General features: G+C 45.0%; 1 protein-coding gene across 1 annotated transcript in view; it reads left to right on the top strand.

Annotated features, from left to right (window-relative positions):
* The first annotated feature begins 282 nt into the window (after window positions 1-282).
* Window positions 283-23,445, top strand: part of auts2a (activator of transcription and developmental regulator AUTS2 a) — a 34,498-nt gene continuing 11,335 nt past the window's right edge. The window contains exons 1-4 of the mRNA XM_070555294.1: window positions 283-1,547; window positions 18,363-18,846; window positions 20,488-20,735; window positions 23,429-23,445. The exon at window positions 23,429-23,445 is cut by the window's right edge and continues 216 nt beyond it. Coding sequence (XP_070411395.1) covers window positions 1,484-1,547; window positions 18,363-18,846; window positions 20,488-20,735; window positions 23,429-23,445 — 813 coding nt within the window. The 5' untranslated portion in view covers window positions 283-1,483. The remainder of the gene's footprint in view (window positions 1,548-18,362; window positions 18,847-20,487; window positions 20,736-23,428) is intronic.

Genomic DNA, 23,445 nt, shown 5'->3' with positions numbered 1-23,445 from the left:
TTGTGTTGGCTCCTCCTCCCATGCAGATTCAGCTGTTTGATGTTTACCTATGTAACGTTTGTAGGTGGTTACTTTTAATAAGTTGTCAATAGAATATAAAGGTATTCAATAAAATGTAATATTCCATAAAAATATGGATTATTAATCTTATTGAGCCTTTAATATTCGATTGCTGATTAATATAGTTACTTTGCTTAATCCAGGGAAACAACACTTTATAATGATTTAACACAGAGACAAAAATATAGTTTATAAAAATAAATTTATTACTATATTAATGATGATGAAAGGTAAATGATCATCAATGGTGATTCAAAGTGTTATTAAATGAGACAATGAATGAACTCTGATGAAACATGATGAAAAACGCATTGTAATTACCGCGTTACTGACAATTGTACCGAGTAAATATTACCATTTTCTTTCCCTGTAATGCCTTACATTACCACATTACAGCAAAAAGCAATGCATTACAGTAATTAACTACTTTTGTACCGCGTTACTCCCAACACTGCTTAAGTCTAGCCGTTTTACAAAACAATGCCGTCAATTTGCCACAACGCCGTGGCAGCATCAGGGAGTCTTAGGTTTGTGGTCAGACCGTGGCGGTAATGTGGCGCAGTCATGTTCTTTTTATCAAAGATTACACGATGGTGGCATAAACATGGCTGCAGTGCTCCAGTTTGCCTTCCCAGCTGATAAAGCAAAACCTACGGCCCATGTTTACTTTCATTTTCTTTATAGTTGCCGGCCGGAGCTCAGCAGTAACTCCCCACGTCATCATGACAGCTCCCTCTGTTGCACCAAGGTGCAGTCTCCGTTAATGAGACAGACAATATCACAATATTAACACCAAGTTAAGTGGAACGATTGCCTAAAAATTTTTGTAACGCATTTATAAAACGCACCTTTGTGGTAATATTGCGCTGATTTGCCGGCACATTGTGTCACATTAATGTTGCAGCAAAGCTCAAATGAATCTGGCATCCACATCCCAGCCTGCATTGAATCTGCAAGCCATCTGCTCCAAGTGTCCCCAGGAGAGCTGTCCTGGCTGGACAAGTCTAGCTGTCCTTACTGCTAGTCACCTGTGGCAGCATGCCCGTCATCGAGTGTCTGACCCAGCTCCTATCTTGTTACGCTCCCTCCCACCCGCCAGCCGGACCTCACACCCGTAGGGATATAAAAAGATTTGTTCTGAAAAGGAGAGCTGGAAATGGGAGACCTGGCTGCCACTGATCCCACGGCTGCATCGAGTAAAGATGGTGACGGGGGTGGGGGGGCTGTTTCAGGGAAATGACCACACCATCCAGGAGAGTGTCCAACGTGGCGAGGGGAAATGAGCAGTGAGAGAGGCTAATGCGTTTAGGAGCAATTACAGGAACAGCTGTAATCAGAGCCACTGTGTGTGTGTGTGTGTGTGTGTGTAGGGGGGGGGGGGGGGCATGCTAGCTGCTCCTCTCTGTTCCTAAATGTCTCCATTATGACTGGAGAGAGACGAGAGCAGGAGCATTCCACCTACCAGCCTGAGCGAATGGATCCTGCAGGTAGGAGGCCTGTCCCTGTGCCTGTCTGTCTTCGTCCTCATGCTAACACGAGTAAGTGCTCTGTCTCGGCGTGTCTGCTGGTTCTCTGGCTCTTGCACTAGTCAGGCAGGCTCAGTAGCTTAGTGAGTCCAGCTACTTCAGATTCACACATTGCATGGAGGACCAGAGTCCCAGACAGAGCTTCACTCAAGGCAGCATGTTGGTTAACCACAACACGCACTTATAACCCCCCCCCCCCCCCCCCCCCCCCCCACCACCACCACCACCACCACACACACACACACACCGGCTCAATCACTGCTTTGTGTGTGTTGGTGTGTGGTGATTTCAGCACTCTGTGATATTCTTCATCAACATTTGACAGCCCCCACCCACCCCCCCACCCCCGGAAGTCACTAATAACAAAACAGGTCCAGTCCAGGACCCTCCACATGGCAGCATGTCCAGCCCCGCTCTGGACACAAGGAGAGGATCTTGTTGATCTTGGAGCAACCGACGCTGTTGAAGAACAAAGAAGCAGCCAGGGTTTTCCTTTCTGATGCTTTAGCTGCTTTCTCCTCCATGGATGTCCACCCAAAATCCAAACGTATCATCAGGATTTTTGTAAACATTAAATCAGCTGCTTCCTTTTAGCGTAAAAGATCCACTTCCTGTGTTGAGCTACACGTGAGGCCCAGCTCCACAGCTGTACCCTCACTCTTCTGCCTAACAGAAAACTTCAACACAGGCACAAAGATATGAGGAGTGAACGTTTGGTCATGACTGTTTGGATCAAGACCCGCTCGCTCTGGGATTGTGTTGCTCTCAGCTGCATGACCTTTGACCTTGGTGAGTTTTAGCTAGTTCTGTGTAGTTCAGCTGTGGCGGCCATCTTTTCTTCATGTTGATGCTAAAGGTTAATCAGCTGTAGACGTTCATCCAGGGATTTGCTCAAAGTTCCACTCAGATCTGTCAAGTTCTCCGAGTTGTTTTACTACCAGAGACACAAACACATTCCCATCGCTCACCTTTGGGCTGCAGATCTATCTCATGGATCAGTCTCAACCCTTAGGGCAAGGGCATTGTTCTGTTTTTAACGTTGCCATAGACAAACACCCTGCGTTGGAGTGTGGTTAGAAGGCTGCTGGGAACAATTATTGCTACATTTGTAGGGCAGCAGCAGCTCAGGAGGTAGAGCTGGTTGTCCAGTGATCGGAATCCATGACTCTATTAAACAGAAGTTAAAGTATACACTAGCTACTATCTCTGTCCCTAGCGAGACAGGAGGCATTGTAATTGCCAACAAAGCTGTTCTTTCAGCAGAAAATGGGGACAAATTAAACAAAGAAGATGAAGGTTGAAAGAACCTGAACCAGTCTACATGTTGGAACCGTTAAAATCACACTTAAACAAATGGAAGTTCATTTCCTACAGATAGGATGTGTTTCTGTCTTCCTTAAGTTCAGCCTGATGTTTCAGCTTAGAAACTCAAAGTTATTGAATGAATTACTTAAATCCATCTTTTTTTTCCGTTTCTACCTTATAATATTTTGTAGAATTTACTGCAAGTAAAATAAAAATTAAATGGTCATTAAGCTGTACTTGATACCCAGAAGAAAACTGTTTTGCCTTTGTTCTAGGGCGGCAACAACAAATCAATCAAATTGATTAAGAAATGCCTTGCCAACTAGGGATGGTTACCTTTCACATTTGAATCAATTCAGTACTAATTCCCGGTACCTAGGAATCGATATCGGTACTTAATGGTACCAATTTTCGATACCTTTGAGTGTTTAATAATTAATAAATTCTCCTGTTTCATTAAATATGTTTTCCTCACTGTATAACCATATTAGATAAATATGATGATAAATAGCATACAAACTGTATTTTATCATTGTATGGGGGTAAAAATGATACACAAACTAAAGACCAGCTTTTCCCCTCTGCACAAGCTGTGTGATGGTGGGTCGTTGTAACATAATAGCGCCTTGGGCTTCCTGACAGGGTTGCAGAAGGCGCTTTATAAATAAAGCTTTGATTTGATTGATTGATAATAAACAGCTAATTACACAGAAGCAAACATCTCTGCTGTGACCTATACTTAATGTGCATCTTCATTCCTTTGGCCGTTCATTTTCAAACTGTTGATCTTCCCTACTCAGATGTCGGAATTTCCCAGTACCGTGGAGAAAGCGAACTCACCATTAGCTGCTAGCAACAGAAGCTAAAGCATCAAGCTAACGTTACCTTAAACAGTTTATTTACCTGCATGAACAGAGTAAGACGATGGTAGCTCACTTACAACATTGTCGATATCAGCATCACCCATCGCATTTAGTGAAGGAGACCCAAACTTTGGAGCATGTTCTTTCTACTATGCTGCTTGTAGGACGTGTTTGTCTGAAGGTATTATTGTGAAAAAGCACAAGGAAAAGCTGAAAGACTGGGACTACAAAGGAAAATAACATCAAAGCAGGTGATCGGGTGAGTGGTAATCATGTGACAGTCCACGCTGACAATGTGATGACGTTTATTGTAGCGTGTGAAGCCTGTGAGCTGCAGATCAGAACGACACAGCGTCTGTCTGAATGAAAACGCTTTTCTTATTTGTGCATTTTGGTTGTTTTTGTCAAACTCAGCAGAAATACGCAGCGCTCTGGGACGTGTTCAGTGTGTGAGATATACAAGTAACTCCTCCGGTTTAATATGCAAAAACAGTTTTTGTTCTATCTTATATAGTTTCAGTTCTACAAGCATTTGAACACAGATATGCAAATGGGAGCGCTGGCGCTCCCGCCGGTCTTAAAGGGTTAATTATACATATATTCTCAACAGTCATTTGGATCATCGGAGACAGCTACATGAGGCATGGTGCCCAGAGAGCTGCAGAGATCGTTGAAGACAACCTTGGTGTCCCTGACGTCCGTATCTCCTGGTTCGGTTGGGGAGGACTGCGGTGGAAAGACCATCCCCTCTTCTTTTTCCACTCCCTGCGAGGAAGAGCAGCTCCTGATGTTCTTCTCATCCACTGTGGCGGCAATGACATGGGGGTGGTCAGCAGTGTGAAGCTGGTCAACATTATGGAAGATCAGGGGTCTCATTGATCAAGCTTGCTTATGCACAAAACGGGGTCGGAAAACTGCGTAAGCAACTTTCAACGCAAACTTTGGCATTTATTAAAAAAAGTTACCGGAAAAATGTGCGCAACTTTCAGTTGACTAAGGACCTGGCTTACACATATTTTGGACATGGAGAGCAGGTGCTGCTGCTGAGAAGATACAATTATGAATTTCTGCAACATTATCACTTGTACCATTTTGTACACACACAGAGCAAGCCCACCCCCTCCACACACACACACACACACACACACACACACACGCACGCACACACACACACGCTCGCACGCACGCACGCACACACGCACACAGCCTGAAGCGCCGCCCCTGCCCCGACATGTGCAATATCAGCAGGGGCCAGATTGAGACAGAATGCCACACATCGTTTAGAGAACAACACAGAAGGCATGATTTTCATCTTTTATTTTCTTGCCAGTTCTTCAAGTGTTCCTGAAATTTCAGTCAGGATGTCACATATTCTGTGCAGTTCTTCTCGCACTTCGTACACCGCACTAATCATGTCCCTCTGTGCCTGCAGGACAGCGTTAGTTAGCACCCCACCACTTCCAGGTGCGCCATATGCCCGAGGTGCACTGGTGAGACAGGCTGAGCCTGCAGGCACATCTTCGGTCGCCGCCCGGGATGCCTCGTTGGATGCTTGGTCCAGAGTCATTGGGGAAACAACGAGATTTGGTTTTGTTTGATATTTCAATAATGGACACATTTGATGTGTATTAATAAAAGGCTTAAACATTACCAGTCTCCTCTGCATGGTCAGTGTCTCCCTCCTTCATCGTTATGATGCCACGCACGCTTGCCAGTCCGAGTACCGCTGAGATCCTAACGGTGAGCGGTGGGGGGTCAGAGGTGCCAGTGGCAGACACACTCTGGCGGTGGCAAGACATCTTTTCTTTTCCTCCACCTTCAGATCGGACCATTTCTTTTTAATATCTGCGACTGATCTCTCTGAAGAACTCACAACATAGACGGCTTCAGCAACGTTGTGCCACTCCGTGGATTTTCTCTTATTTGTTTTGCAAAAGCACTTCCTTTCATTTCTCCACCTCACCCACAGGTACTTCCATTTCTGCTTCTGTGAAATTGCTCTGCCTTGGTCTACGGTCGCCATCGTTAATGGTGGAGCGCTGCAACGAGCCGGCTTTGCACGAGGCACTTTGCATTGACCATTTATGGCAGAAAGTGGGCGTGTTGAGGGCGGGATGTGATCCAGAAACACGTGAGCGCATTTCTAGGAGGTTTGTTCTTAAAGGCCAGCCCCTAAAGCAATAAATAAGAAAACCAGCTGCTACACCTGTAAAGAAACACTCCGAACAATCCAACAAAAACACCTGTGGGCTGAACGGTAAACATGTGAATCATCAACATACACGTGTTTGTGCAGAAGCAGGTGTGAGACCTCCATGCTGAACCAGCCAATCAGCAGCCGCCACAGAGACCAGAACCTCTTCCCAGACAGCCGAGCACCTAGCAACGAGCAAGTCGGGGGGGCATTCATTTTTCACGTTTAATCCGATTAATCGATGAATGAAGCTGAGACCCCATCAGCTTCATCGATGACCCAAATAGTCGTTTGTTGCAGGGTTAGGTTTTAGACTCATGACCCCTTGCAAAGATACTTTCACTAGCAGCTCTTCTGGATAGTTTTCACCCTCAAGGAAATTTGCAAACAATTGCTTGACTGTAGCAGAAAATCATTTGAAATGACATTTCAGTGTCCATGGCTGTTCCCTGCAGGTTGTTTCTGAGATCAGGGACCCACACATGTGCTGCTGAAAGACGAGGAGGCTATGCTGTGTGTTGGATGGGCTCAGACGTTAGTGGGGGCATGCTGTTTATTGTTTTCCTCTGTGTGGGAGGGAGGTCTGTTAAAGACGCTTGTCATTAATGCAACAGCAGGCTTCATTAAGAACAATAAACAGAGCAGAGAACTTGGCTGATCTCCAAGGGAACACGTGCTGCAGAAACCTCTCCTGAGGCCAGACCACTGCCAGCACTCGCTGCTCAGTTACAACTCATCATTTTGTTGTCAAACTCAATGTGTAGAAAGAAGAGGAGCAGTTGCTGCTGGGTCTCTTACAGCTTTTTCTGATGTTTCACAATTTAAGGTCTGACATGAAGAACTGAGAACCTGGGGTTTTCATCCTCTCGTGACTGTTTTAATGTTCTGAATGCACACTGCCACACTGGAGACTGGAACAAACACTATTCAGCCAACATTTCACAATCAGGAAACATTTCTCCAGGCGACAAGTGTCTCTTACAGACAGACAGGGTTTCCAGACCTGGAAAGCACTCGCATCAGCTGTTCTAGTTCAGCCTCTGGCCTGTGACCCACAAACGTGCTCCAAGCTGCTCTTCACAGCTCATCAGCGCGCTGATCATGGTGTCCGGGTCTGGGATAGTGCTCAGATGTTCTGATGGGAATCTTTTCTTCATTACTTTTGTTACCTCCGTGGTAACGTTTAAAGTCAAAGTGGCACAATCATTCATTCATGACACGCACCACTACTGCAGAGCTCATCACCTGTTCCACAGTGATTTCACCGCGTCGATGCAGCCTTGCAAAGCGCACTCTGTTTTGCGGTTGGTGGATCCCTTGGATCTGCTTAGATCAAACGTAAGAAGCAGTTTTTCTGGAGGATTGAGCGGAGATGTAGGAAGATGAGACCGACAGGAACATAGTCGGGTAGAAAAACAACAAAACAAAACAAAGTGTTGTTGCCTCCACTCTTCCATCTCCCAGCACATTCTCTGCTCATGAAGTGAATGATGCCACCGAGTCACTCTGCTCCACACGCTGCTCTTGTCTTAACAACTTGTGCCCTTTAGCCACTAGACCTGCTAGATCCTCTCAGCTGATGATACCCTCCGGTCTCTACGCACCAATCTTAGAGCTGCAGAACGGAAATGGCGCAAAACAAAAGGTCCTGGTGATCAATTGAAATTTCATGAATTACTGTCCTCATTCATTTTTCCCTCTCACTGAGAACTGTGTGAGACTTTTTAACATGGACAAATTTGTCCCTCATTCTCCTCCACCTCTTCAGGCACTTGCCACCTCTAATCCCACATTTCCCATCGTTTCCATCCACAAATAAAACGCCTTCACTCCTCCAGTCGCCAGGGGTGCCTCCAGAAAATTTTGATAGGGGTGGCCAGACGGGGTCAAAGAAATTTTTGGGGTGGCACACCAAATTGGTCCTTGTGGTAGCTCAAGGAGAATTTAGCCTGTGGCGATGTACTGCATTGCATCTTTATTTGTTTTTATTAAAATAACAGTACATATCCAAAACATGTAACTTACATTTTACAAACACAAACATTTTAGAAAAATAAATTTCAGTTATTTATAATATTATCCCAAATTAAATTAAAAAAAATTTTTTTAGGTTATTCACCTGTTGCAGTGTTAAAAAACTACAGTTATGTCTTGAATAAACAAGGTCAACATATGGTTTGACTTAACATTAATATGATTTTGTTAACACTGGATTTTCCTGGGGGGGGGGCAGCAATTTTCTATGGGTGGCTATGGCCACCCCTTGGGGGTGACCTTGCGAGTCACGGGTGAATAAGGAGTTTAGATTTTTAGTTTTCCGCGACTTTCTCCATGTCTGCCGCTAGATATCCTCGGCTCTCTTTGTGTTTTTGAGGGTGCAATGGCGGTGCTGTAGACAACAGCGGCGTCCTGATCAATCACATGCTTGCGTTCTCCATCTCGATGAACAGATGTGTAGAAAAGAGAGCTCGATTCCGTCCGTCCTTGTGAGGACTCCAGCAGGCTCGCAAGGACGGATATTGGCATTGCGTGTGTCCGTCCCAACGCAGACGCAGAAGTATAAATTAGGCCTTAGTCCCACATTGGGTCTCCTGACACACACAGAGCCTTCACAAAGCCCCCTCATACCCTTTACTTGTATAATCCAGTCCCCTCATTACAACCTGCACCACCTCTGAAGCTCAGACAAACAGCAGGGCTCTATGTTTTGAGAACCTCTCGTGAGAATTGCACTATTTGTTTTCAGGGATGATGGAGACTGACAAATGAAGCCCTGTGGGAGGGGAGCTGGCATGTCCTCCTCCTTCCTTCTTCCCCACTCTGCCTGGCCCTGGAGTGTTCATTATGACCAGAATAGACACCTTTTTAGCGCGTCAGCACATTCTCAAAGCAAGCTGTGGACCTCGGGGATGTGGAGGAGATTTGGATTTCTTCTCTTTCCTGGCTGGGGGGGGGGGGTGTAGGGGTGATGGAGCAGCATGCAGGATCTGCTAGGCTTTGCTTTTGTGTGTGCACATGAGAGAGTGGAGGGGAATGTTTTCTACGTGGCTTCTGGTTGGTACATCTGCATCATTGTGGCTCCTTTTCCTCACTGAGGAGTTTTGGTGAAGGTCTTTGTGGCTTTACTCCGTGCTCTGCTCTGACCCTTGACCCCTGACTTAATATCAGTCAGAACTGCAGCTACTGAGCTGTTTTAGCATGGTGGTAGCCATGATCTTGTCATGGAGCTCCCAGAGGCACAGATCTGAGGGGAGTCAGTAGATGGAAGCCCCCCAGTGACAGGGGACTGTGCTCTCCACCCAATGGTCCTGGGGACCATCTCCACCTTTTTGCCAGGATTTATTTGACCTTTTGCCAAGTCCCTGTGGGGCTCTGGGGGCGTTAATCACAGTTGATCACCATTGCATTTTTTTAAACTTGTCAGTTTCTGCGTCCCCACCTCCTGCTCGTCATATGTTTAGTTCTCGTTTTCTTAATGAGAGCGCAGCGAGCACATTTTCTGCTGTTTTTGATCCACTCTGTTCTTCTGATACCGACCCAGATTCCTTAACTTCTCAGTTTAACGAGCACTGCCTCTCCATTCTGGACCACATCTGTCCTGTCAGAACAAGATCAGTTCCTGCAGTGAACCCTACTCCCTGGTTTAACGACAGCCTTCAGCCTGAAGCACCAATGCAGGAAAGTTGAGCACTTATGAAGAAAACTCATCAGCACGTCCCCCCGCTGCACCTAAAGGATCTTCTGACATCCTTTAACTCTGCAGTCAGAGATGCTAGGGTTTCCTCTTTTTCCAACCTGGTGTCCCAGAGCAAAGGGAACCCCAAGGTGCTGTTTAACACCATCAGCAGCATCGTCTCTCCTGCCTCTCCTACAGCCTCCATCCACTCTGTTGCCGACTGTGAGAACGTTCTGTCTTTCTTTGTGGACAAAGTCAATAAGGTCAGATCTAGCATCTCTCCTTCAGCCTTATCGCTGCCTCTCCCGACTCCAACCTGGCCTGTCATCCTAGATAGCTTTGCTCCTGTTTCTTTGCCTGAGTTAACCAAACTACTTAACTCTATGAAGACCTCTGCATGCCCCCGAAACACTCATACACAATACATTAAGATACATATTAAGGTTAATATGCACTTCGCATAGGAGTTTTAAAGATTCGTATTCACAGTATTAAGAATTTTGTATCTGAAGAAGGCATGGCTTTCTGAGAAATGTTTTGGTAAAGCCTTCCAGACATGGCACATTCTGATTTGCCAGAATACGCCAGAAATTATAAATAATGAGTTTATTAAAACAGGATTTTCTTCCCGATTAATTCAGTTTCTCGCTGACCCTCAAACCGGCCAATTCGGGAAAGAAGCATTTTTGAAACCATCTTCTCCTTTGACCACCAGTCAAAGCCTCTCTGCAATGCTGTGGCTGATACCAGATGACCGGCTCTCCTGAGAGCCAAGCAAACATCAGCCTTAGATGGAAACAAGCATTCCAGCTTCCTGCCTTCACCTCGAGGGATCTCAGACTGGACGGGTCTCATTGGAGCTATGTACGGGTTCCTGATATCAGAGTTCACTCCACCGGCAGTGATCCGCACGACCCCCCCAAATCGAATGAGAACCTCCACACCAAGGGTGTGTAGACTTGGCACGACAGATTGCGTCTGATGAGGTTGTTAATAAACAACTCTCTACTTTATAACAAACAACAAATTATTTCACACCCAGATTTCACAATCCCTCTCAGATCCAAAGAACGGTTGGTACAACATCTAGCTTCCATCACAGCACCTCACACACACCATATCACTTCTTATTATTCATATCTTGTCATGTATCATTAGTTTAGGAAAACGAATTAAATTCATTTTATAACCTATATACTGACTCTGTCTTTATTAATACAAAGTGTGTTTATGGTCCCTAAAGAAGCAAAGAACCCTAGAATCTCCTGATTTAACATTCAAAGATCAATCAGATTCATTTTTTATATAGAATATAATTTAATGTAGTTATTTAATTACTACATAATTGCTGCGTGGAAAAGTTAAGGACACTGTTCAAGTTCATAGATACTCATATCGACACTTACGGTGCCAGACTGACCTGTATGAAGAAGTTTTATTGGCCATTTGACAGGCCTTGAGCTAATCTACAACTATCAACTAAAGCATCAATTTGTGAAGGGCTACAAATGAAAATATTGCCCTCTTTTATGTTCCTCTGAGATACTGAGAACAGTAAAGATGGAACAGTTGATTTAAAAGATGCAACAGATAGAGACCGACTACAGTGAAATTTACTTACATGTCTCGAGAACTCCATTATAAAAAACTCAAAGGTTATCAAAAAGCGGTCCGAGAGGACTGGATTATGTGGAAACATCGTTATTTCCTCACACCCTATGCCATAAGTCAGCACAAGGTCTAATGTACGATGGCAGGAGTGGGTGGAGCTATGTATTCTTTGGGTAAAATCAGTTGAGTCTAAGATATTACTAAAGGCTATATTGAGGCTATCATTTTCAATGTCCACATGAATGTTAAAATCCCCCACTACAATGACCTTATCAGTATTTAGCACCAAATCAGATAACAAAATCAGAGATCTGATCCAAAAACTCGGGCCTGGTGGACAATATAAAGTACAAACAAGGGTGGTTTTACAGTTTTGCAATCTGGATTAGGAAAACTAAGAATAATATGTTCAAAAGAACTGTTACTATTAACTGGTAAGGGATTGATTAATAGGACTGAATGAAAAATGGTTGCTACTCCTTCTCCTCACCCTGTACTTCGAGCAATGTGATGATTTAAATAACGAGAAGAAGTCAACTCGTTTAAACTAACATAGTCCACTTGCTGCAGCCAGGATTCTGTGAGAGAGAGAGTAAAGAAATCTGATGATCACAAATCAAGTCATTAACAAACAAAGTCTTGGAAAAAATAGACCTAATGTTCAATAACCCACATTTAATTTTTCTAGTTTTCTGCTCAGTTGAATTTGTTCTAATATTTATGAGATTTCCATGATTTGCTTTATTAAGCCTGATTTTTAATCTGCTTCCTGGTCTGGACCCTGGGTTGTCATGGAGGACTAATAAAATTGGCCATGTTCCTAGAAAGAAGAGCTGCTCCATACAAAGAGGGATGGATGTCTTCTCTTTGCACCAGACCAGGTTTACCCCAAAAGTTTTCCAATTATCAACATAGCCCACGTTGTTTTCGGGACACCACCTAGACAACCAGTGGTTGAAGGACAGCATGCAGCTAAACATGTCGTCACTGGTCCAATCAGGCAAGGGGCTATAGAAAATTACGGAGTCCGGTATTGTTTTGGCAAACGTATACACCGAAACAACATTAATTTTAGTGACCTCCGATTGGGGTAACCGGGTGTCGTTACCGCCAGCGTGAATAACAGTCTTATCCTTAGCCAGCGGTTTCAGGTAGGGTTTAATGTCACCTGCTTTGGCCCGAGGTAAATGTTCAACAATGGTTGCTGGAGTCTCTAATGCCACATTTCTGACAATGGAGCTGCCAATGATCAGAGTCGGCTTGTCAGTGGGTGTGCCGCTGAGCGTGTTGGTGGTGTCCCACAGGCTGGGTTGTATGCTTCCCACGTACTGTCACCCAGCCGGCCTGAGGTCCCGGCTGCTCGGGTTCTACTGGAGAACTGCTACGGGGTGGTTCTGATGTAGTTAGCCCTGCACTAGCTTAGTAGCTACAGCTATCCACGGGCTTTTCAACAGCGCGAAGCCGGGCCTCCAATTCTAACACCCTCACCTCCAAAGCTCCAAAAATGCTACATTTATTACATGTACCATTATCACTAATGGAGGCAGAGGCATAACTAAACATCTGACACAGATAGGAGATAGAGAGGCAGAGACATAAGTAGCCATAGCCATGCTGAGGCTAAGCTAACTGGACGAGCAACCCATTCAACACCAAAAAAACTGCATGCAAACTCAAATGGTTCCCTAAAAGCTTTTTGAACAACAGAAAATGTGTATTTTAGCGTGCTTATGTGCTAACTTAGAGATATCCCAGTACAGAGAAATTTAATCAATTTTAGCGAGCCACAAACACCGAACACCTACACGGAGTGCAACACTGAAAACAGGTAGTGACGCAAAATGCCTTACCGCAGCCTCCGTTCATCTCCAAGATCTTGGAAAATGTTGTGGCTAAACACCTCACAGCTGCTCTTGATGAACATAACATCTATGATAGTTTCCAGTCAGGTTTTCGTAGAGCCCATTCTACAGAAACAGCTCTTCTTACGGTCTCTAATGACCTTCTGACCCACAGTGATGCAGGGGGCTGTTTTGTTCTGGTCCTAATGGACCTGACTGCAGCCTTTGACACTGTTGACCATCACCTGCTACTGGAGAGGCTGAGACTGGGTAGGCCTATCAGGAACTGCTCTGGAGTGATACTCCCACTGGTCCAGGAACCTATGAACCGAGTTATGATTTTAACAGTAACTCACATATCGAACTTGGACCCTTGCACACCTCTCACATACCTGTCATCAGCAGAGAGCGATCACATAAACATAAAACTAACCGGTCTAATCTTAATAATCTTAAAACTGTTGTCAAGAATCTCACCCCAGTAAATAGCACAGTTACTCCATCTTTAGCTACTATCAATGTGGCTCTAAATGTTTGCTCTCTGCTGAACAAAACTTTTATTATAAATGACCTAATTTTAGATAATCACCTTAAATGTGTATTTTTGACAGAAACATAGTTGAGTTCAGATGCTCCTGCTGTTCTCACAGAGGCATCCCCACCAAACTTTAATTTTACTTATTCAATAAGAAATGGAAAAAAGGGAGGCGGAACTGCTTTTATAAGCTCATCTACACTTTCCGCAAAACCTGTTTTATTTGACAACTTCACTACTTTTGAATATAGTGCAGCCATTTTTAGCAATCTTCAGATTTTATGTGTCACTGTATATAGGTCTCCGAAGCACAGTACACTTTTTATACAGGAATTTTCCGAGTTTGTATCAATTCTGCACAACTCTTTTGATAGTATTATCTTAGTTGGTGATTTTAATTTACACATAGATGACCCTGCAGACCCTTTTACCACTGAATTTTTAAACATTTTGAGTTATATGGATTTTACACAACATGTTGCACAACCAACCAACGACAGAGGACACACCCTGGACTTGGACATCACTTATGGTCTGTCCATCGGTGTGGCCTCTGTCATGGATTTAACTATCTCAGATCATTTCTGTGTGTTTTTTAACATCACCAGGATAATTCAGCAGGAGACCTCTGTGAGAACTGTAATGAAACGCCATCTAACCCCTGAAGTGGCTGCTGGTTTTCTGGAAACTTTTAAAAAGATCCCTCCTATTAATTTAAATGCCCCCTGTGATTTTATCTTCAATGATTTTAACAGTCGACTTAAATCTACTCTGGAATTGCTCGCTCCACCTAAAATTAAAAAGCTACAGCCCAAACCGGCTTCCCCTTGGAACAATGAAAACTTTAAAATGTTGAAAAGGTCTTGCAGGGTGGCGGAGAGAAAATGGAGGAAATATAAGAACACAATTAATGAACAAATATACACTGTCATCTAGGGATGGGTACCTTTGACATTTGAATCGATTCGGTACTAATTCCCGGTACCTAGGAATCAATACCGGTACTTAACGGTAACAATTTTCGATACTTTTGAGTGTTTAATATTTTAATTCTTTTTTATAATTAAATATATATTTTTCTCAATATATAACCATATTTGATTAATATCACGATGAATAACATACAACTGTTTGTATTTTAACATCTTCCTTGTAGTTTTATAAGCTGATAATTAAACTGAAGCAAACATCTTTACTGTGAACCAAAATTTACTGTGTATCTTCATTCCTTTTGCCATCCTTTTTCATTTGATTTTTCCTACTGGGAAGCTAGAATTTCTGAGGAGAAAGTGAACCCTAACCCTTAGCTGATAACAATGGTGGCAATGGAAGCTAACATATCAAGCTAAAGTTATCTTAAACAGTTTATTTAACTGCTGGAGCAGATTAAAACAATGATGCTTCACACTTAGATCGTTGTCGTTGGTTTCATCTTCACCTAATCACCCGTCGCATTTAGTAAAGTGAAGCCAAACTTTAGAGCGCATTCGTGTTCTTCTAGTCAGAAATTCGGAGTTCCGAGGAGAAAGCGAATGCAACATTAGCTAAACGGAAGCTAACATATCAAGCTAATGTCATCATAAACTGTTTATTTAACTGCTGGAGCAGATTAAAACGATGATGCCTCAAACTTAGATCGTTGTCGCTGGTTTCATCTTCACCCAATCACCAGTCGCATTTAGTAAAGTGAAGCCAAACTTTAGAGTGCGTTCATGTTCTTCTAGTCCGAAATTCGAAGTTCCGAGGAGAAAGTGAATGCACCATTAGTGGAACGGAAGCTAACATATCAAGCTAAAGTTATCTTAAACATTTTATTTACCAACCGGAGCAGATTAAGATGAGGATGTCTCACTTAGATCGTTGTCGCTGGTTTCATCATCACCCAGTTACCCATCACATTTAGTGAAGTGGACCCAAGCTTTAGCGTGCGTTCTTTCTGCCATGCTGCTCTGTTTACAACTGGCTCGCAGTGACCGACGACATAACGCTCTTGCGCCTGCGCAGCTGTCTAGGCAAGTTCTCGTTAGGAAGGACGGGTACCGAAATGAGGCACCGTTTCAAAAGACGTGAATCGGTGCTCAGTCTGTACTATGGAATTCGGTCGGTACCTTAGAAAGTACCGAATTCGGTACCCATCGCTACTGTCGTCATCTTCCTCCGCTTATCCAGGTCCAGGTCACGGGGGCAGCATCCCAACTGGGGAGCTCCAAACCGTCCTCTCCCTGGCCTTCTCCACCAGCTCCTCCGGCAGGACCCCAGGGCGTTCCCGGACCAGATTGGAGATGTAACCTCTCCAGCGTGTCCTGGGTCGACCCGGGGACCTCCTGCCGGCAGGACATGCCCGAAACAACTCCCCGGGGAGGCGTCCAGGAGGCATCCTGACCAGATGCCCAAACCACCTCAACTGGCTCCTTTCGATCTGGAGGAGCAGCGGCTCTACTCTGAGTCCCTCCCGAATGTCCCAGCTCCTCACCCTATCTCTAAGGCTGAGAGAGGAGGAAACTCATTTTGGCCACTTGTATCCGCAATCTCGCTCTTTTGGTCATTACCCAAAGCTCATGACCATAGGTGAGGATTGGGACGTAGATCGACTGGTAAATCGAGAGCCTGGCTTTCTGGCTCAGCTCCCTCTTCACCACAACAGATCGGCTCAGCATCCGCATCACAGCAGATGCTGAACCAATCCACCTGTCGATCTCCTGATCCCTCCTACCCTCACTCGTGAACAAGACCCCGAGATACTTAAACTCCTCCACTTGAGGTAGGGCCTCTCCCCCGACCCGGAGTTGGCAAGCCACCCTTTTCCGGTCGAGAACCATGGTCTCAGATTTGGAGGTGTTAATCCTCATCCCAGCCGCTTCACACTCGGCCCCAAACCTACCCAGCAAGAGCAAAAGGTCAGAGCTGGATGAAGCTAGGAGGACCACATCATCCGCAAAAAGCAGACGAGATTCTCCTGCCACCAAACTCGACACCCTCCAAACCACGGCTGCGCCTAGAAATTCTGTCCATAAAGGTAATGAACAGAATCGGTGACAAAGGGCAGCCCTGGTGGAGTCCAACCCTCACTGGGAACAGGTCTGACTTACTACCGGCTATGCGGACCAAACTCACGCTCCTCTGGTAAAGGGACTGAATGGCCCTTAACAGAAAGCCACCCACCCCATACTCCTGGAGCGTCCCCCACAGGGTGCCCCTGGGGACACGGTCATAAGCCTTCTCCAAATCCACAAAACACATGTGGATTGTTTGGGCAAACTCTCATGCCCCCTCCATCACCCTTGCAAGGGTATAGAGCTGGTCCACAGTTCCACGGCCAGGACGAAAACCACATTGCTCCTCCTCAATCTGAGATTCAACTAGGGGAAGTGTAATTGTCAATTGTTTTATACTTGGGGAGGGGGGTTGTGATGGTAAAATGGGATCTATGGGGCCATTTTAATCTGTGAAGCAATTTGAGTTGCATTTTTTTGTATGAAAACTTCTATAAAAATAAAGTTGATTTGATTTAATCTGTCTGAGCGTTCCTTCTCTGTGGCCGTCTCCAAGATTAGGTCCTCCACCACCTCCTCCACCCATGGTGTCCCACAAGGTTCTGTGCTGGGGGCATCTACTGTTCCTACTCTATCTGCTTCCTCTTCAGCACATCCTGAGCTCCTTCAAAGGAATCTCCTACCAACTATGCGATGACATCTAACTGTACATCTCCTTTAAGCCCCATGAGATGTCTGAGCTGCAGCTGTTACACACCTGCTTAGACTCTATCAAAACCTGGATGGCTGGGAGCTTTCTACAGCTGAATGAAGATAAGACTGAGATCCTCATCTGTGCCCCAGACAAGCTGGTTCCCAAAATCAGAGACTCTCTTGGTCAGCTTGCTTCTCAAGCACCAAACCCTCTGTCAGGAATCTTGGTGTGACCTTTGTCCCAGGTCTCACCCTGGATTCTCATGTCAGTTCTCTTGTTCGCTCTTCCTTTATCCATCTCAGGAACATTGCTAAGCTGAGTCCAATTCTGTTCCACTCTGAACTTGAGACTGTTCTCCACACCTTCATCTCCTCACGCATACTACTACTGTAACTCTCTTTTCACGTGTCTGAGCAGAACCTCCCTGAACCGTCTACAGGTGGTTCAGAATGCCTGTGCTCGGCAAACACACCCAAATTACCCCACTTCTCCTTCAGCTTCACTGGTTGCCAGTAAACTTCAGGGTTTATTTCAAGATCCTGGTTCTGGTCTATAGGGCCTTACATGGACAAGCACCATATTACATTGGTGATCTTCTCAGTCCCTACACCACCAGCAGGTCCCTGAGGTCCAGTGATCAATGCCTACTGGTTGTGCAGCACCAGGCTAAAGACCAAAGGTGACAGATTATCTGCAACTGTGACCCCCAGACTCTGGACCTCTCTCCCCCTGAGCCTGAGATCAGTGGACTCACTGGTCTCCTTTAAACTCACCTGTTCAGGTTTTGGTGTGACCTTCACCTCCCTCTCCTTTTTTTAGTCTTTTAATTTTTTCAAAAACTTTTTTTATATGTTAATTTTTTTGTTTTTGTTAAGGGCCTCGTAATTTTTAACGTGTGGATTCTCTCCATCATCAGTCCGGACCTGTCAGGCTAGCTTGTGTGTGCATCATGTGCTGCCATCAGATGCTTTAGTTAATCTGTGAAAGGGGGTTAATTAATCACACAGTTTGATGTTTTTAGCGTTTTTTAGTTATTCTGTTTTGTTTTTCTGGTGCACTTCCAGATTTCAACTTCAATGTGCTCTCCACCAATGGCATAGAGGAGCCTCCGGGCCCAGGCCTCGTCAAGGTATCAGGCCTAGAGTGGAGTCAGAAAAGGAGCCAGGAGAGCTGCAGAGACCCTCAGCCCCCTGAATCCAGCACCCCATATCCCCCAGTACCCCCTCACACCCTGCATGTACCACATTCCTGGGCCCCGTCTCCTCTCCAAGCAAACAGTCCAACCCAGACTCTGGTTTTAACCCGCCTGCTCCCTCCCTCAGAGGCTCTCCCCCCACCTCACACACCTACAGTCCTGCCTCCCACCCAGGGCCAGGAGCCCTCAGCGCATCCTCATCCTAAGCCTGTTCACACCAGACCTCAGACCACACAAAACCTCCACCCACCCTCTCTGGCCCTACCATCAAACATCCACCCTCATCAGGTGGGGGCTCACCGGCCCACATCACACAGCCAGTCCCAGCTCCTCTCTACCTACAACTGCCACAGGTAACCTCCATACTGACTTTAAAGAGGGCTATCATGTGACATGCTTCTAGCCTGGCAATGCTCCATTGACGGCTCTTGGTCGTGGGGCGGGTTCTACCATTGTCTTTCAAACGATCTCCGCATGCTAGTGGACAATGAACAATGTGACGTACTCACCGCAACGGATGTTGGTAAATGAGGTGGTCCGCTGTTGAAAAATGCAAAAGTACATCCTTTATTTTTTTCAAAAAAAAATTTTTTAAACCTGTTTCTGCCCCTGATTCTAATGAAGCCCAAGTCCAGATAGTCCAAAATTGATGTAAAAGCCGTTTCAAATGAGCTGCCGCCGTTCTGTTCTGTTGCATCATTTCTTCCCACCAGACTAATACAGGGCCCTGATTGGCCCACAAAGCTGATAAAGCACTGTGATTGGTCCAAAAAGCAGATAGAGCACTATGATTGGCCAGCCAGAATGCTGCTGGGGCTGCGGAGGTTCCAGTGGAGCGTTCTTAGACCAAACTTTTCAAAGTAAGAATTTGGTCTAGTTCGCTAGGCTAACACGCTTCTGCTGTCAGGGGGAGTTCTCGGTGATTAGCATCAATCACCAGCACACACTTCTGTCAGAACCCACCTCTGACATAGGCTGACAAGGGTTTATCTGTTGTCTATGCTGATAGGTAGAGGTAGTGGTCAGCCTACTGCCTGCAAAAACGTTACTGATAACAGTTATCTTAATCTAATCTCAATCCTCATCTTGTGCACAGCTCAGAATTAAAATGAAATATCAGAGCAAGTATGAAATATACCAACAGGTGTAGAAAAAGCAGTCAAACATGTTTCACAGGAATCTTTTTACTTTCTGGAGGGGAATTTATCTGAGAATGAGAAACCAGCCTTTGGTCTGTGTGTTAATCCCAGTAAGCATTAAAAACTACTGTGTTTTTATTTATTCCACTTTATGTGTTCAAAGAGACAACCACCTTCTTCTTTTATGAAGTTGCCATGCCCATGTTGGTCCATTGTGTTCAATAAAGCGTCTGATAACGTAGGACATGAAGAAGCACACTCAGCCCCATCAACAGCCTTGCCTCACAGGCTCCTGGGACTTGGATCTACCCGCCTCGCCTTGTGCCAGCGCCGCGTTGGCCTGGCACCCGCTGTGAGGGATGGCAGCCAGGGCCTACAGCAATGAGCGAGTGCTGCTAATGAGCTTTTAGGCTTAAAACATGAAGCTGTGGAGAGGTCTACAGGGAAAACCCAAACACACTACAAAAGCCTGTTTGCTAACACATACACACACACACTCACACACACCCTCCACGCCTCTCATCCTATTTCAGATGTACTCATTTCCTACCTGGCCTTGAAGGAATTGGCTGAGCAGAAGCTGTTCAAAGACAGATGCTCGTTTAGTTGCGTTTGCCAGCGGTGGTTTATTCATGTCCAAGGGTGTTGGGAATGTGCTGTTTCCAAAGATCGTGTTTGACCGGATTCTGGGAAACAAGCTGAGGCAGGGAGGCATTTGGACATGGAAGATAGTTGAGGTGTGAAAACACTGAGCTGGGATTTGGATGCTGCAGCAGATGGAGTCGAGAGGATGCACAGGAACAAGTGTTAAATGAACTAACCTGGCTCCATTTCCCTGTTCTTCTGTCATTACAGCAACAGCAGTAGTAGCGCCCCAGGCACCAAGCTCCACGGGCCTGCTCCCTCCCTGCACCTCCCCCACCACCTGCCTGCTCCTCCAGTGGCAGCAGCAGCCTCCAGCTTCCCACCTGCATTGCAGCCCTTGCCACATTCCCACCACCCCACTATGTTTGCCGCTCCAGCTACATTGCCACCACCACCACCACTAACGTCTAGCGCCCTGCCGGTACCCGGGCATCCTGCTGCTGGGAGTGCATACTCAGGTACGTCCCCACGTCGCCCCCAAGTGGTTTGGCACAGGATTGCGCCTAAAAATAGCTATTGGAACATACGTGTGTGTGTGTGTGTGTGTGTGTGTGTGTGTGTGTGTGTGTGTGTGTGTGTGTGTGTGTGTGTGTGTGTGTGTGTGTGTGTGTGTTATGGAACTGCAGTTTCTAGCAACAATGTTCATGAGTGAGAAATCCCTTTCTTCATTCAGTCCAAAGTGAGGCCGGCTTATCTAGTGAAATCCTTGTGAAGAGAAAACTCGGCCCTCTTTCCCAGTCCAATAAAGTTCTAAATGAATGCTGAAAACATCGTATGGAGCCACGGTGGAACAGGAAGGATACCGGTATTCAGGAGGAGACCGTCTCTCATGTCAGCTTTTGTTGACTGTAGAAGAAAAGTCAACCACTGCTTGGCTGCGTGGTCTCTGAGCAGGCTGGAACGGTTATTAAAAGAGCAGATGCTGCAGCCTCAGAGGGGCTGTGGGGATCACAGTACAGCATGTGATTGGTCCAGAGTCAGATAAATTTAATCATCTCCAACTTCCTTCAATTGAAAATGACAATCACATTCATTTTGTTTTAAAGTTTGTAGATGTAGCGTAGGCAAATCAATGATTTGTATTTGTTTTGACCAGGAAGATGTAATATTCTATATTAATATAAAATATTAGCCTGCGAGGTCTTTATTGTAATTATTCAGAAGATTCTAGGTTCTTTGCTTTTTCAGTGATTAACCACACTTCATGTTACTTCAAGAAAGAGTCAGGATTATAAAAGTAAGAATTTATTTTGCAAACAATTAAAACGTGACTAATTAACTAAGCGTTTACTGTGAGTGGATGTAACTAAATGTGATGAAGGCACCTATGTGTGAGTGCGATGTCAGTCAGAGCTTCCTTTTCAAAGTAAGCTGAGTTCTGGTGAAAATAATTTGGTTTGCTCTAAGTTATAAAGCTGTTATCATCAGAAGAACATCAGACGCAATCTGTCATGTCTATTTCACCCGTTTTGGAGAGACCCTCTTGGTGGATCCGAAATTCGGGAGGGGGTCAGCTGACCTCTGGCAGCGGAGGGCTGTAGAATACCGTGGTACCGACTCTTCAGTCCAGAGATGTCTCGGGTCACAACAGCTGGATGGAACCGTGCGTCTGGCGGACTCTTATGGAGTCTAACAATATAAGATTTGTTTCTGCAGGAACTGTTTGCAGGTGCAAAAAGGTTTTGACGACGAGTCAAAATCTTTGATGTTAAAGAGGTTTACTACAGGTGGCCGGCCTGAAGCGATTCTCTAGAACTGTCGAATCACTCAGGCTGATCCAGTTTTAAGGTTTTGATGTTATGACTTGCACAGCCAATCAGAGGCTGACAAGTTTGAGAGATGTTACCAAGACAACTCAGAAACACACCTTCTTGATACAGGAAGTTCTGACTGGTTTAAAAGTCTCTATGTGTTGGAGTTTAACTTAACCGTACTTGTTATTGTGTGAATGCAGATGTGAGGACCTCGTCATCTAAACATGTTGAACACATGGCAGGTTCTAGTAGACATAAACATAACATAACATCCATTCAGCGTGCACATATTAATGAAGCATTTCATTATACAAGAATTATTATAAGTAGCAATAAACAAATGGTTATTTAATGATTATCTAGATTATAAATCATGGAAGAAGTTTATGTTGATTTAGGAAATCATTCTCGAATTTAGCAATTGATTCGAGCTGGAGTTGTTCCTTCTGTGGAGGCAGCCAGATGGGACCTTGGGAAAGAAAGTTATTGTTTATCTTTCAGAGCTGCAGAGTCTGTGAGCCCCAGCTGGTATGAAGGAAGGCTCATTTAAAGGGAACACATGCAGTGTTGCGTCTCCTTTCTGACCAGATGTTGAATAGATTTTGAAAGGTCAGGCTGTACCTAAACTGACCATTGCTGGACGTTACATGGATCAGAATTAAACCAGGGAGCCAACTTCCTGTGCTTAATTACCTTCTTTTTAAAGGGGCAACATCATCTAATGTCACACATGAAGAGGAAGTAACATTAAGAACTAGATCATCAATTTGTGAAGGGCTAGAAATGAAAATATTGCCCTCTGCTACGTTCCTCTGAGATGCTGAAGACAGTAAAGATGGAACAGTTGATTTAAAAGACGCAACAGCGTTGTCAGATAGAGACCGACTATAGTGACATTTACTTTCATGTCTCGAGAACTCAGTTATAAAAAACTCAAAACACTGTCTCAATGGGGTAGTGGGTGGGTAACAGTACAGAAGGTGCAGAGGGGTGTGTTAAACTACGACTCTGCTTCCTGGTCTGGACCTGGGTTGTCATGGAGGACTAATAAAACTGGCCATGTTCCTAGAAAGAAGAGCTGCTCCATCCAAAGAGGGATGGATGTCGTCTCTCCGCATCAGACCAGGTTTTCTCCAAAAAGTTTTCCAATTATCAATGTAGCCCACGTTGTTTTCAGGACACCACCTAGACAACCAGCGGTTGAAGGAGAGCGTGCGGCTAAACATGTCGTCACTGGTCGCGCTTTGCAGTCCTCTGAGTCTAAAATGCACTTAACAAGTGTGGGCTGTCTATCGCTTTCTTTATTCATGGCTTTTCTGAAGCTGAACTGTGAGGGAGGCCACTCCTTTGTCCAAGAAACTGTGTTTCTAAATATCTTCTTCTCTTCCTCCCTCCAGAGCAAGACCTTCTACGT

Source organism: Nothobranchius furzeri, chromosome 10 (genome assembly GCF_043380555.1).
Source record: "Nothobranchius furzeri strain GRZ-AD chromosome 10, NfurGRZ-RIMD1, whole genome shotgun sequence".
Classification (NCBI taxonomy): domain Eukaryota; kingdom Metazoa; phylum Chordata; class Actinopteri; order Cyprinodontiformes; family Nothobranchiidae; genus Nothobranchius; species Nothobranchius furzeri.
This window is presented reverse-complemented; position numbering and strand designations above follow the sequence as displayed.